This window comes from Hippocampus guttulatus, chromosome 10 (genome assembly GCF_054856545.1).
Source record: "Hippocampus guttulatus isolate MCC_2025c chromosome 10, RoL_Hgut_1.0, whole genome shotgun sequence".
In the NCBI taxonomy this organism is placed as follows: domain Eukaryota; kingdom Metazoa; phylum Chordata; class Actinopteri; order Syngnathiformes; family Syngnathidae; genus Hippocampus; species Hippocampus guttulatus.
The window spans coordinates 17,031,905-17,045,636 of NC_141270.1; the positions used below are offsets into that span (position 1 = coordinate 17,031,905).

The window sequence follows — 13,732 nt, forward strand, 5'->3', positions numbered from 1 at the left end:
AGCTGATCAGTTGAATCAGGTGTCTTGCAGCAGGAAGAGATGGAAAAGAGGCAGGACAGCGGCCCTTGAGGACCGGAGCTGGATATGCCTGGCTTCAATGAAGACACTTCCTGGACTTGTTTCTACTAAAGCCGTCGTCTCTTAGCAACGGGACGCCCATCTTCCAGTTTTGGTTTACAACTAGACCAAATAAATCAACTAAACCAGGGTTAACATTCGCATGATGAAGCTTTGCTTCTAAGATTAGTCTAACACTGCAGTGTTTTGTCGGCGCAAATTTGGTAAATATGATTTACCGGTACGTTCTTTTGTTTCGCTGCTTGCGTTACCCTTACGGAGCGTTTAGTCAACAAGTAATTTGACGAAACCAAGTACCGTTGTTACTTTGGGTATAGTATAGCCAAGATTGTCAATAACATTAAATATCCTAAATATGCTTTAACTGTAAGGATATGTACATGGACATTTATTGTTTGAAAAGCCAAGTATAACCATTACAATGATCTCTGCGGCTCACCTGCCGCTAATCGTTTCCGAAATTACGAGGAGTCATTGAAGGCACCACGTATTCCTCAAAGTTAGCTCGCGTTAGCAATGCGGTTCGCCGCCAATAGGACGTCTCAGCATCAGCATCACCGATTCTCAATGACAAAACGAACGTCGACACAGGTTCCTGTGTAAACCTGCAAGAAAATAACTCTTTGACAGCAGATAAGTATGTAACTGATGTTTTATGCGTGTGCTGTTTTCTATCTGGGTTCATTTAGCGAACAAGATCGTTCATTTCTTTGGGGGGCGGGGGGCATCGTACAGGAGAGACACTTGGCCTGTGTTAGCATCATCCGCCAACATCAGTGTAATGGTATAGACACCGCAAGCATGTAGATATCATTAAATACTGTTACTGTCGCAGAAAAAAAAAACATCTAAAATGTGATGACAACATCATTTGCTGTTAGACATCTGAACTTTTAATCTGCATTAGTAGGGAGTGAAGTATCTAATCCAATAAATAACATGTAAAAAAAATCACTAACTATACTAAAAATTGCAATTGTATAGTGACCTTGTGTTCTTGCCAGAGATGAGTCACTGCTCCTTGGACAACAACAACTTTCCCTACGACAACAATGTGCTCGTTCTGGACATGGTGCTGGGCTCCCTTTGGGGACTGGCCCAGCCAATAGACTGGGATAGTGTGGCAAAGCTTGTTCCAAGTTTCACTCCCAAAGAGGTACATACTGTACATACAGCATATGAACGGTCTAGCAGCTTGTGATTGATTACCTGTCACGAGGCACCTGGTTTGTAATATGGAGTTTCTTACTGGATTTTACAGTGCGCACTTCGCTTTGAGGAACTGAAAAGTTCTGGAGGTCTTCCTCATGTGGATGACCAGTGCAATGCCGTCACAAAAGGAATGCCCACAGATGGCGTGTCAACCGTACTGGAGATTGCTCAAGCAGTGGGGACAGAAAGTAATCACAGCTCTGCCTGTAAAGGTACAGGTAATTCACTTCCTAAAATGCCTTCTACTTCTCAACTTCTTTACCTTTTTTTTGTCTGAGTTTATTGAAAACATCAGTTTACAGTAAATGTCATGCATCAGAAACACATTTCAAGAATGATTCAATAAATTGGCTATTAAGGGTGACTGAGGTGATTCAATAAAAGCTACAGTATATATACTGCATATAACGATAGATGATGAAATGGGATTTAATTGGTTCCAGAGTCAAACATCATCTTTGTATTTTGTGTCCGTGCAGGCCGCAAATTAACACTCTCTGAGAGTGTTTGCACTTTAGAGAAGAAAGACAAAGGAGCCTTGACCGAGGGGGTTGACAAACCTCAAAAGCTAAGAGAGTAAGTTCGCATCTTTCTTGTTTCCGCAGTGACGCCCAAACCACAGCGCACATTCGTACTTCTCTTAATGTGACTTACATCGTCAAATCAGTGATGCAAAATTGTCCCCGCACAGTCCCAAAATGATCATCCACGTGTGTGACGAGACCAAGAACCTGAAGCAGGATTTCACATGTCCCAGAGATCTTCTTGTTAAAGAGATGCGCTACTTTGCTGAATATTTGTCGGTGGACACGCAGAGATGGGAAGAAGTGGACATCTCTGTACACTGCGACGTTCAAATCTTCGACTGGCTTATGAACTATGTCAGGAGGAACTCATCCAAAGACAAACCTCGGCTCGGTAAAATCTTGGAGGAAACTCTTACAGTTTGCACATTCCATTTGGGAGCAGCTGAGCTGTCACTTCTGAACTGGCTTGACTTATTGTTGTGTTCGGTGGCGTGTTGTTGGTTGGTCGCATGGGGTTTGTCACTTACAGAGCCCAGCAATGTGATCTCAATCCTGATCTCCTCCGAGTTCTTGAAGATGGACACATTGGTAAGTGGAGTGATGTGCAATGTTGGGTTATTGGTGTTGATTTTAAGGCATCTTGCTCTTCTGATGTAAATACTCAATTAGAGAAGTCTCCCTCTGAATGTTCGGAAGTTCACTTTAGATGCCAGAATGGGATTGAACAAAGCAGTAGAAAGTAGTTAGCATAGCATAGGTCTACGTGGATTTTCTCCTCTTCCCCTCACTGATGTCATGTTGATGTTCTTTACACCACAAACCTGTTGAGGCTAAATCAGCTGTGCCCCTGCCAGTTCAGCCAAGTAATGCATCCCAATTGGCCTCAATTACTTTCATACACAGTAATCCAAAAGTCCTACACAGTCAGCCTCATTCTGAATGAGCAGTGAATGCACCATATTTTTTATGTGTGTATATATATATATATATATATATATATATATATATATATATATATATATATATATATATATATATATATATATATATATATATATATATATATATATATATATATATATATATACACACACACACACATACATACATTTATTTATTTATTTGATGTCTGGAAATTACACAAGAAAGAGCCGCAATATAGATATTACTGATTAAATGCATCCCTTTGTACCATTCTAAAGGATCCTGGTAACTTCTAATATTGTGCATTTAACCTGTAACCTGATAATAGTCGTCCAGCGTCTTACCACGTTTCAAAAATGTGCAAGTTTGGTTCGTTGGACACATTCTTAGGTGTGAATAGTTGTTTGTCTTCAGCATACAGTATGGAGACTGTATTTGGCTGGTGATAGGTTCAGCTGGGAAGGCTCCAGCTCACCCGCAACCCAAATGAGGATAAGCTGGACGGATAAATCCAAACAAAACCTTCGACATACTTTTGCCAAGTTCTTGTCTCATTTCCAGCCAGCAGATACCATTTGAATGTCATTGAAATCACTGAAACTGATACGTTATCATTTGCGATTGTATGGCATAGTGCAATGAAAGGAACAATTTCCCAAGAACCATTATTTCTCTATCGCTGCACAGGTGGAGGAGTGTGTCCAGTACTGTCATAAACACATGAGCGCCATCGTGGCGACGCCCTGCAACATGAACTGCATCAACAGCAACTTGGTGTCACGCGTCGCCGAGCTGTTTAACCACAATGAGGCAGACGACATCAGGGACAAAAAAGATAAGTTTAAGAGGTAAGAAGTCCTGTCAATGAATTCACGGCACCTTTCCAATATCCCAAAGCGTCTAATCAAACACCTGTGATGTCATCCTCATACATTACGTTAAGGAAACATGTCACAGGTATTGATAGTACATGTGTACTTTAATTCATGCAGTCAGGTCAAGTGATGGATGGACACCCTGACTTGATCGCCTCTCAGTCACTGCGCTGAGGCAAAACTGAAAAATGTGGCAGACATAACACTGAAATGAATAACATCTTTTTTTTTCTCTTATTCTGCACTCATTTTACAAAGCAAATTGTTCCAAAAGAAGATTGAGCTTCTCTTCGACCCGAACTACAAGAACCGAGATTCTCCAAGAAATGCCACAACCCTTTACAGGTCAAGACAGACAGAAACATTTTCGTTTTCAACGACACATTTTTTTTTTTGTACTCAATAAATGCCATTTTTATGTGGGTGGGTGGGGGGGGGGGGGGTTTGCGTCATGACTTCTTAATGTGGGTACTTCACATATTTATTAGACCACCTATCATAAAGCGAGTGGCCAACGTCATGAAGTCATTTCAAACTGAATTCACCATTTATACCCAAGTTTGGGAATGCTTCGCTGGGCTTCTCTGAGAATTTATTTTTCTTCTTATCAGCCATGTTTTATTTGAAACTGTAAATTTGAAAATTTGTGGGTAAAAATAATACTGGTCAAAAAGTTGTGATAATTTTTTTTTTTTGGTCAGAGTTGCAAGTAAACGTTCCTAGATCAAGGTTTTTCAGATTTCCAATTTAGCCTTCCTTCTTTCTCGAGCGCTTTACGTTTTTATAACAATAATAATAGTACACTATGTAATTTGCTATATTGTGCACCCCTACTGAGAAGTCATTGTTTATCATAGCATCCACAGTCATGGTTTCATGAAATAAAATGCACATACATACCAATTTTACACACACACATACACTAATACAAACAGGAACAAACTTAAGTTAAAAAAAAACACTGTTTAGAATTGTATAGAATTAAGATATTTTTGTGTCTTAGTGCTTTTTAGACAATCTGAACGAACGAGCCACTGATCGCAGTATGTAAAATGGTGTCGGCCATTGGTTTCGATTGTCCACTCTCTTTGGCTGTTAGCGACTCAATCAGTGCATGAGAAGTAGACTATGAGCAAAGAAAATGTCATTAACTAATAACGTAAGATCACGCTATTGTTGCTTTTGACTTAAACTTGCTCCTGCTTGATTACGAATGTGACGGTACATTGTTCTGGATATTTATTTCATGAGACCCTAACTGTGGATGGTATGATAAAGTATGATGCACACATGGAAAAAAAAACAACTACAAATAATACAAAGTTAAAAAAAAAAGTCCATACCTCGCTTGGTCATGCATTGACCCAAACAGTATTCTTGACATCATGAGTGCTAGCATTCCTCTGGCAGTTATGACCCCAAATATAACAGCCATCCTACACAATGGCTTTGTACGATATGAAATTAGAACGGCACTCATAAATGATCTAAACAATGAATGTTTAAAGAGCAGTATGAGTGAGTGCTGGTCAATGGGGGTTAAGAGAACAAGGGAAATCTCAGCCATGTCGTTCAGGGTTCACATGAGTTCACATCCTATGAGTATGTATGAAAAGACAAAATGTGACATTTGGCCCTTTTTCTCTAATTGTCGTCAGGGATGTGAAAGTGCTTCCCTGACTGTCACTGTGCATCCTTGAACGTTGACTGTGTCTCCCATTCAGGTGCGGTCTGTGCTGGAAGATGCTGACTGAAGACACGCAATGGAAAATTTCTTGTGTGCCAGGCAAAATTAACATCGACTCTCATGGAGAGATTGTGTATACACACTCAAGGTATGACAGAACATCTTTTGGACTCAGCATGACTCCACACCTCGCTGTAATGCGCTGCACTTGGCCAATTGTGAATTTTGGATGCATGATCACATGATCCTCGTGTGCGTTTGTGCAGGCAGAAGAACTGGGATGCCAATGAATACATTAGCGGATTGTATGAGGAGCTCAAATCATGGGTCCTGGTCTACTGGAGAATCTGGGGGACTATCAACTGTCTTAGCTGCTCCCGTTGCCATCAGGTTTGCAAATACAAGGAGAAACAACATCAAATTGGAATGATTTTTGTTGTTTTTAGTTTTTTTTTGTCCTAGTGTTTGTGTTGTGCGTTGTGTGTAGGAGTTTGTATGTGCAGAGCTGACTCAGTGCTGCTACCACCCAGAAAGTGTGACGTACCCCACCGCAGGGGTGGATAAAAGCTGGAATGGGACGGGAATCTACCCCTGTTGCAAACAGACGGTACTGCGCTTTGACCCCACTGGTATGCCCAAGGTACACTATACGGACACGCACACTCACGATCACACAAACAGGAAAATATGATTCCGCCTCTGTGCTCGGATGCCCTCGTGTCATTTCCAAGTACTTCTTTGGCTGGTGACAAAGCACGAACGTGTGTTGAGCAAAGTGTACTTTCAGGGTTGCAGAATGCGAGACCACATCGTGAATGTTCCGAATGAGGAGGACTGCGATGAGGCCACCTCGGCACAGACCAGAGTCCTCAATGATCTCTTGCTGCACAGAGACTCCGTGTGTGTGGTTGACTCAACACCCGCCGATGTGTGAGTGTGTTCACCATATGTCGGTCCAACATTGGAATCACTGAGACTGTCTCCATCATGAAAACTATTGACTGTGCAATGTGTTTCGTGACGGTGTGTGCGTCAGAGGCGAAGAGTGCCCAAGCAATGTGGAGAAGGAGTGCGATGTCCTCTTGGAGCCAAACCTGCTCAGAATCCACAGAGGAGACTCGAGCACTGTGAGTCTTTCTCTCTTTCTTCTTTTCTCTTTTTTTTCTCGCCCATTTCTGACTTTTTTTTCCTTTCTCTTTTAACCAGCTTTCGCTTTTGAAAAACTGGACTCTGCAACTGGTAGGACTGCTCCCTTTCTATGTCTGTAAAAATTCCGCTAACCCAGGGGTGGGCAAACTACGGCCCGCGGGTCGGATCCGGCCCGTTGGTCTTTTTAATCCGGCCCGCCGAAGATTGGTGCACAATTAAGGTTTGATTGCATTCATTTCGTTTGGACTTGTAATGACAGGTATTTCAACACCAGGTGGCGCAGTTACTTCAAGTTGCAGAGCACAGGGAGGGAGGGGAAGACGAAGAAAGAGGGAGAGAGTAATGACCATGGAAGGGAAAGTTTTTATGTATCTGATTAAACGAAGCGGGTAACAAAGTACGAAACATTCAGGAGACGCCTGGAGTCGGAAAGACTCAAATCTACGAGACTTTGAAAAACAAGGAAGCGATTCTTACTCAGTCCGATTCTGGCAATTTCCATGCTCAGAGTGAATTGCTTGTGGCTCGAGTAAATGAACATTTCCTAGAATGGTTTGATTGTTATCATGTTTAAAAACTTTCCGCAAACTGGACCGCTAATAAGAGTCGGAGAGCAGTCAAATGTGTAGAGCGTGAACAACAGGGGGCTCAGTACACATCATTGAGGAGAACCGGTGCTGAGTGTGATGGTGGAGGAGAATGTTACATTATTCCTGGCATACAAAGACATTCTGCTATCTTCTTTATTTTCTATTTCTATTTCTAACTTTTGGCCCGGCCCTCCACAATATTTTCTGCTTCTCATTTGGCCCCCCTGGGAAAATAATTGCCCACCCCTGCGCTAACCCATCACTAAACTGTAGGTCGCATTATTTTGTTTGTTTTTGGAAGTAGTTATGAAGATATTGATCGAACAATTTAGAGGTGCATCATAAAGATGGTTGTGTCTAATATTTTGACTCTCGTGTAGAGTCGCATGCATATTTCTACACGACTGCAAACTATAATTATTTTTATGAGGCACTGGTTTGATATCCTTAAAACTCATTCAGTACCAGCCAAGTACCAGCCCCTTTTTTGTTTTTACCCTAAGTCTTGGAAAATTTGAAAAAAAAAAGGTATCTGGGGTTGAACGTGTGGAGTGTGAAAAGACATATAAATATGTCTTTGGGAGTGAATGAGTTTTAAAGAGGAAGTCAAATCGCTCACCTATTTTTTGGATTTGACCAAGCGGCTTTCATAAATTGAGCCAGAAATGATAAGATAAGATAAGATAAGATAAGATAAGGAAGCCTTTATTTGCCCCACAATGGAGAAATTTGCAATGAAGATTAATCGTGATTTTGCGTGTTTAGACTAGTGGGGGTAGTTGCATTGAACATATTGTAAAGAAAATGTTTTACTTGACTTGTCCTTTGAATCATGATCACCCTCTCCCTTCCAGACAAAGAGGAAAATAAGTTAACAGTAACAAAAAGATCAGTCGAGAAGTCGCCCCTGCGTGCCTGTTTCTGGAACTCTGACCGAGAGCATGCCAAAATGTCTGTCTGTGAATCATGAAAATATGCAGTAAAAGCAAACAAACAAAAAAAAACGTACAATTTGAACTTGTCCTTCCAGAGGCAGCCGTCTCTCCTATCAGAGGATGAGGAGTGCACCACGGGGTCCGAGGTCACGGAAGATGAGGTGGGAGATGAAGACGAGCTGTCCAAGAAGCAAGGTGATGTTGTTGCCTTGTGACAAAGTGCGATATGTGTGTGTGAGGCCCATCACTGATATCAAGACACCAATTTACAACCGGTTCAACCGACCGCCATCGTGTCCCCCGCCTACTGCCTGAAGACAGCTGGGATAGGCTCCAGAACGCCCCGCGACCCTTGTGAGGATTAAGCGGATCAGAAAATGGATGGATGGATGGATAGCCTCAGAAAACATATGCGTGCCATCTTTAGGGGGATGAAAACACTTGAAAACTACAACGACTTGCGCAAACTGCCTTTCAAAGCACATTTTTATCCCCCCCCCAAAAAAATTTGTTCAGGTCAGTGGTAGTCAATGGCGTTCTAAAATGTTCGACACATAGTTTAATGATCCAACACTTATACAATCGAGGGAGCTTGTAATCGCCTCAATGATGCCCATTAAATTCACGTTAACTATGCTGTTGCCAGACGACCTCAATTTTAAGGCCATGTTTCCATGGCAACACGCTTGTTTCAGGCAACATTTTGTTAGGGCACGCTGACACGACAGTGATGATAGCGCCGAGCAACTGTCGTGTGAAGAAGCCGCAGCCTGAAGTCTCAACATGACTACTGGGAATTTGTTGTTCTGCGGTGCAAGTCTTCGGTGACTTTCTACTTTGTGTGCGGGTCACGCCCTTTTGCTCACCCTTTAACGTCCATTTCATGTCGGTAGTGAAGGAGTGTTGTTGGCGAAACACAGTTTTCATCCCATCGCCCAACACTCGATCAGCTTCCCAAATTTAACTCTTTCATTCCACAAGATGTACTTGTACGTCTTTTTAAAATTTGGCCCCAGCTACCTAAGACGTACTTGTACGTCGAAGTCTTTTTTTTTTGCTTTATAGAGAGGAGGAGGGTCTGATGCAATCTGTGAATGAGAATAAGCCGTTTGCATTGTAAATCATGTAAAAAAAGCGACCAGTAGGTGGCAGTGGTGCATCATGTGCTTGAAATGCATGCTTTTACAAAAAGCTCTTTTCTCCGTTTTTTTGCCCAGGAATCGCCATTTTCATGAAATTTAGCCATTTTGTAATGTCGATTGCTAAAGAATGGAATAAGATAAGATAAGAGAAAGAACATTTTTTCCTGCTGAAAGAAGAGAGTCCAAACTTTATTTTGGTAGGCTCCATGTTTATTTAGCATTAGAACCAAATATTCTGTGGGCCTTGCAAGATCAGTCAAAATCCAGTAAAACGCTGGGATTGAGGGGGTTGCTCCAGTGAAAATGGCTGGGATTGAATGAGTTAAAATGAAGTGGCCTTGTTTGAATTATTCATCGGAACAATCCAAATCCAAAGCAAGTTAACCGCGGCTACAGTGGAACCTCAAAAGTGGAACATAAAATGTTTCAGGACGCTTGCAGACCTCAGATTTTGTGAACCCTTTCATGCACCCTATAACCTGACAACATGATAAGCGGTCCACTGTCGTAACCGCTGTCCCTGAAAGGGTTAAACTGCCATGCAAGCCTAAAAAGAAATCAACTGTCGTGAATATTAAAATGTGAAATGAAATTGTAATATTTCGCGGTGCACTTAGAATGTTTCCGACTTGGAGGTCCAACAACTCCTGGTTTGTCTGCTCGGAACCAAAACAGTGAGCCTGTCAGTGACACATAGAGTCAATGACGTGAAGTGCACACAGACTAAGAAACTATTTTTAACAGCTTGCCTCACTGTTTGATTCCTATCGTTTCTATTTCAAGCGGCTATACTTACGCACAAAGCCTTTTAAAGCGCTTTCTTCTTTTTTATTTTTTTATTGTTCTTCAACTTCATTTTGACATGCAGCCCTTTGTTCATTTGCACAATATTAATAATGCAGTTGATGTCCTCAGCATGTACTCCGAATATCAAGCTGCATTATACGTGAAATGTCTGATTTCCTGGTTTTATCTTGGATATTTAAATTGGCATTACTGCTCCCTTTCTGAACAGTGTGCTTTGAAAAGTCGTTTGCCCTTGTGCGAAGTAATTGAGTGTCTTTATGCTTAAAAGCATGACATGTATGTGTGTAATCAAAGGCTTTTCTTCTTTTTTAAATAAATGCACTTTGTTTCTACGATAGTGTCAGAAAAGAGCGGCGATTATTTACATTATACTGTATTATATTATATGGTACACACACACACACACACTACTAAATGTTACTACAACGAAATAGCCTGCAAATATATTGTTATAGTGTTGATGTTTGTAAATACAATATTTTGCCATCAAAAACACATTTTCATTGTTGTTTTTGTTGGTATTTTATCGAAAAAAAGTACTGCTCAGATGATTGAGGGGGTCATCCGAGGACATATTATTAGCATCAAAACCAAAAGCTTACTTTCCGCATTTTTCGTTCCAAAATAAGTGTTTTTGCTGAAACCAAACCATATTCTACTGCTCGATCCTAAAAACTGGAATGACGTAGAAACAAAGTTTGTTTTGGGATGGAAGAAGAGAGTCTAACCTTTCATTTGGTAGTTGCTGTGTTTACAAAGACATAAAATAAAATAGTCTTGAAGCTTTGAAAGATCAGCCAAAATGCTCTAGATTGGCTGGCACTTCATCGGTTTTCTTTTTTTCTTTTTTCATAAATGGCTGTGAGTGATAGGCTCGGCTCCAGCACCCCCGCGACACTGTTAAGAATAAATGGTGTTGAAAATGGGTGGATGGCTGGCAATGAGAGAGTAAACTATGTACAGATTGAGGACAAGCGGTTAAGAAAACCAATGAATGAATGTACACTGTACATCGACAGGTCCAATTTCTTTCTTTGACCAGCAGATGGTGTCAGATGTCTCTGAAAGTATCTGCTCATGTTCTTGTGTGTCTTGCAGCTGCCAAGAAGGCCAAGAACAACAGAGTTCTTAAAAAACAAACGTCCTCGCCAAACCTCCACCGAAAAGTCAAACCGGACAAAGTGAGTCACAGTTTGGATACACATTATGAATGGTACTACAATGCTGAATAATATTATTTACATTAAAAACAGTACAGTACCTGACATATTTGACTTTTCAAACTTGTGTTTGATTTTCTTGCTACAGTCACAGCCCAGAGACAACAGCCCTTTCGTGTGAGTTCATCTTTGGAAACATTAACATTATTGTAATGTTGTCATGATTAAATACATTGTACAGGCCCAGGCAACATCAATCACTTGTGTCAAAAGATGTCAGTCACACCCATCAAGACTGTTTGAGTCCAAAAATATCTCATGAAACACATAATATTCATCGATTCATCCGCTCCCACATTCCAAACGCATGTGTGCTCGACTGACTGAAGACTTGAAAGTGTCCATAGAGGTGAACGCTAGTCTGAATGGCTGTTTGTCTACTATGTACCCTGTTATTGGCTGGCGACCAGTGCAGGTTGTGACCTCTCACCATAAAAGTGAGACGGGATTGGCTCCAGTGCACCCTTTTGACAAGAATGTGGACAAGCAGTCAAGAAAATGAATGGAAGGAATTCTGCAATTAGATCACTGCTCTTTGTGAAGAATAAATAGGGGGAACACAGCACCATCTGGCATTCCTTTCACTCTTGAAAAGCGGCTTTAACTCTACAAGATACTTTTGCTAAATAACTAAGTGACCACTTGTTATTTTTGTGCTGTAGCGTGAGTGTCCAGAAAAGTAAGTGGGACAGTTCTCGTTCCATGCGGTACAACCAGGATGCTCAGAGAGAAGAAGGTAAACATATTTTGTGGAGATGTTTAAACAGCTCTCAGCGCTTGTAGACAAAGCACATTTACATGATAACGCCTCAGTTGTTTCCTTAACAGATCAGCGTCGCATGCCCGAGATCATTGACTACCTCACCAAGATGCGCTTTGGAGACCAGGAGCAAAACAGATCCAAGGACACAAAAGAGGTGTGTGACCAGTATGTGGCAATCCATGCCACGTATGAGTTTACTTGGATTTATTTGGTGCGTGTGTCGGGATGAAGCTATCAAATAAGATATCCTTTATTTGTCCCGCAATGGGGAAATTTACAGTCAGAGTTCAGAAAGGAAAACACTGGGTAGGGAGAGGGAAAAAAAAAACACGCTCGAACTATCCTCTTCTGAGGATAATTTAAGTCCAGGATAAAAAAAAGACCGTAGCACATAAATAAGCATATGACAGTTACAACATGTCACAAGACATAACATGTAATGAGAGGGCGGATGAACGGGAGGGGGCAAAAATATGTTGGCATTCAGATATCCTACTGAAAATTCTGTTGAATAATCAGGCATTCGGATAAATTACACTCATGCATGGCATGAACAATCGTGGCTGCAGTAAGCTTGACTTCTTCCTGGCAGCGTACGCGCAAATGAATGGTCGCTCAAGGCACAAAAAAAATGTCTCAAGCATTTTGAACTGAGGTAACCAAATCGCTCGAGGACTTGTTTCAGACCGATGTGAGTATGTGTGAACTGTTGCAGCCAGCAGGGGGAATCTACTCCAGACTGGAGGCGCAATTCAAGAGTACCAATCAAAGCAGACACACCTTTGACAAGACACCAAGGTGGGCTACATCGTAAACCCCCGCATAGCTGCAAATCAGCAGCGAAAAAATAAATAATTGACCAAGTATCTATTTATTTCTCTGTGTCTCCCCTTGTTAGACCGAAAATACGCTACGCTCAGATCCGGACAACCATAGAGAAGTAATCCCTGAGACTGTACAGTAACTTAATAATGTGCACCAGGCATATCTGCTTGATCCGTGGCCATTCATCGACGCTGCTCCCTTTTCCCTCCCACCTGCATTTCACGTCGAGCGGCCTCTTCTGCTAAACTCAGGTGACCGTCCATGTAGGCCCTACACGTGCTGATCTCCGCCTACACTGTAGGGGATCAGCACGCTCTGCAATTTATTTATGCAGCTGTGTTCAGTCCTTGGAAAAACAAGGAGCTCCCTGGGCTCAGTTCGGAGGAAGCGCCACCCCAACTGGTTGCACTTCTCAAGTGTTTCTGGACGATATTTATTTTTGGACCACAGACAAGTGGTTGCAGGGGAGGGGCTATCAAAAAAAAAAAAGGATGAGAGCATATCATAGCGTGCACTAAGAAAACAGTTTCCGTTTTGACCTGTGCTCCGCAACGGCGCGAGAACTGAGCATGAGGCAGGAGGGCATATGTGTGTGATTGGTGGGCTCTGTGACCCTCCCTCCCCCATCTTCTTCATCACTTGCAGCCTTTCAGTTAACACAATCCGCATGGAATGAAAGGGAAGTGTGTGATTGTTGATGGTGATTGTTGACCAATCTTGATGTCACTGCTACATTAGATTGCTTTTACCATGAATAAAACTGCTAGAGAACACTGCTTATCAATTTGCATTTCCCTTTTTTTTATTTTTTATTATTCTATGTACCCATTTCTGGTAGTACATTGTACTTTGACGTGATGTGGACCCAAGAAAGCAAAGACACTTGTAAAACTCTAAACTTTAATCAGTTCAAAAAGAAAATTCACAACAAATGTAACACCTTGAGAAGGGAGATTTGCCATTCGAGACGGGTACTTACTAGGAATTTATACATTCTT

General features: G+C 41.6%; 1 protein-coding gene across 6 annotated transcripts; it reads left to right on the forward strand.

The window, feature by feature from the left end:
• The first annotated feature begins 585 nt into the window (after positions 1–585).
• On the forward strand, positions 586–13,518 carry sanbr (SANT and BTB domain regulator of CSR). Of its 6 annotated transcripts, none has more exons than XM_086122675.1 (21): positions 586–715; positions 1,083–1,234; positions 1,340–1,508; positions 1,770–1,866; positions 1,982–2,208; positions 2,347–2,405; positions 3,429–3,589; positions 3,875–3,961; positions 5,341–5,451; positions 5,570–5,693; positions 5,791–5,943; positions 6,091–6,233; positions 6,340–6,430; positions 6,510–6,542; positions 8,073–8,172; positions 11,025–11,107; positions 11,235–11,263; positions 11,809–11,882; positions 11,960–12,063; positions 12,625–12,707; positions 12,808–13,518. In XM_086122675.1, the coding sequence occupies exons 2-21, from the start codon at positions 1,085–1,087 to the stop codon at positions 12,851–12,853; spliced, it is 2,124 nt and encodes a 707-aa protein (XP_085978801.1). In that variant the 5' UTR covers positions 586–715; positions 1,083–1,084; the 3' UTR covers positions 12,854–13,518. The 6 variants fall into 6 exon arrangements, with proteins under 6 accessions (XP_085978801.1, XP_085978803.1, XP_085978804.1 ...); XM_086122677.1 differs by having other exon boundaries at positions 12,629–12,707; XM_086122678.1 differs by having other exon boundaries at positions 11,975–12,063.
• Positions 13,519–13,732: the final 214 nt, after the last annotated feature.

Coding starts and splice junctions, on each gene's coding strand:
- sanbr (XM_086122675.1), top strand. CDS start 1,085: ATGAGTCACTGCTCCTTGGACAACAACAACTTTCCCTACGACAACAAT. Junction 2,406..3,428: donor TCTTGAAGATGGACACATTG/GTAAGTGGAGTG, acceptor ATCGCTGCACAG/GTGGAGGAGTGTGTCCAGTA. Junction 11,264..11,808: donor AGAGACAACAGCCCTTTCGT/GTGAGTTCATCT, acceptor TTTGTGCTGTAG/CGTGAGTGTCCAGAAAAGTA.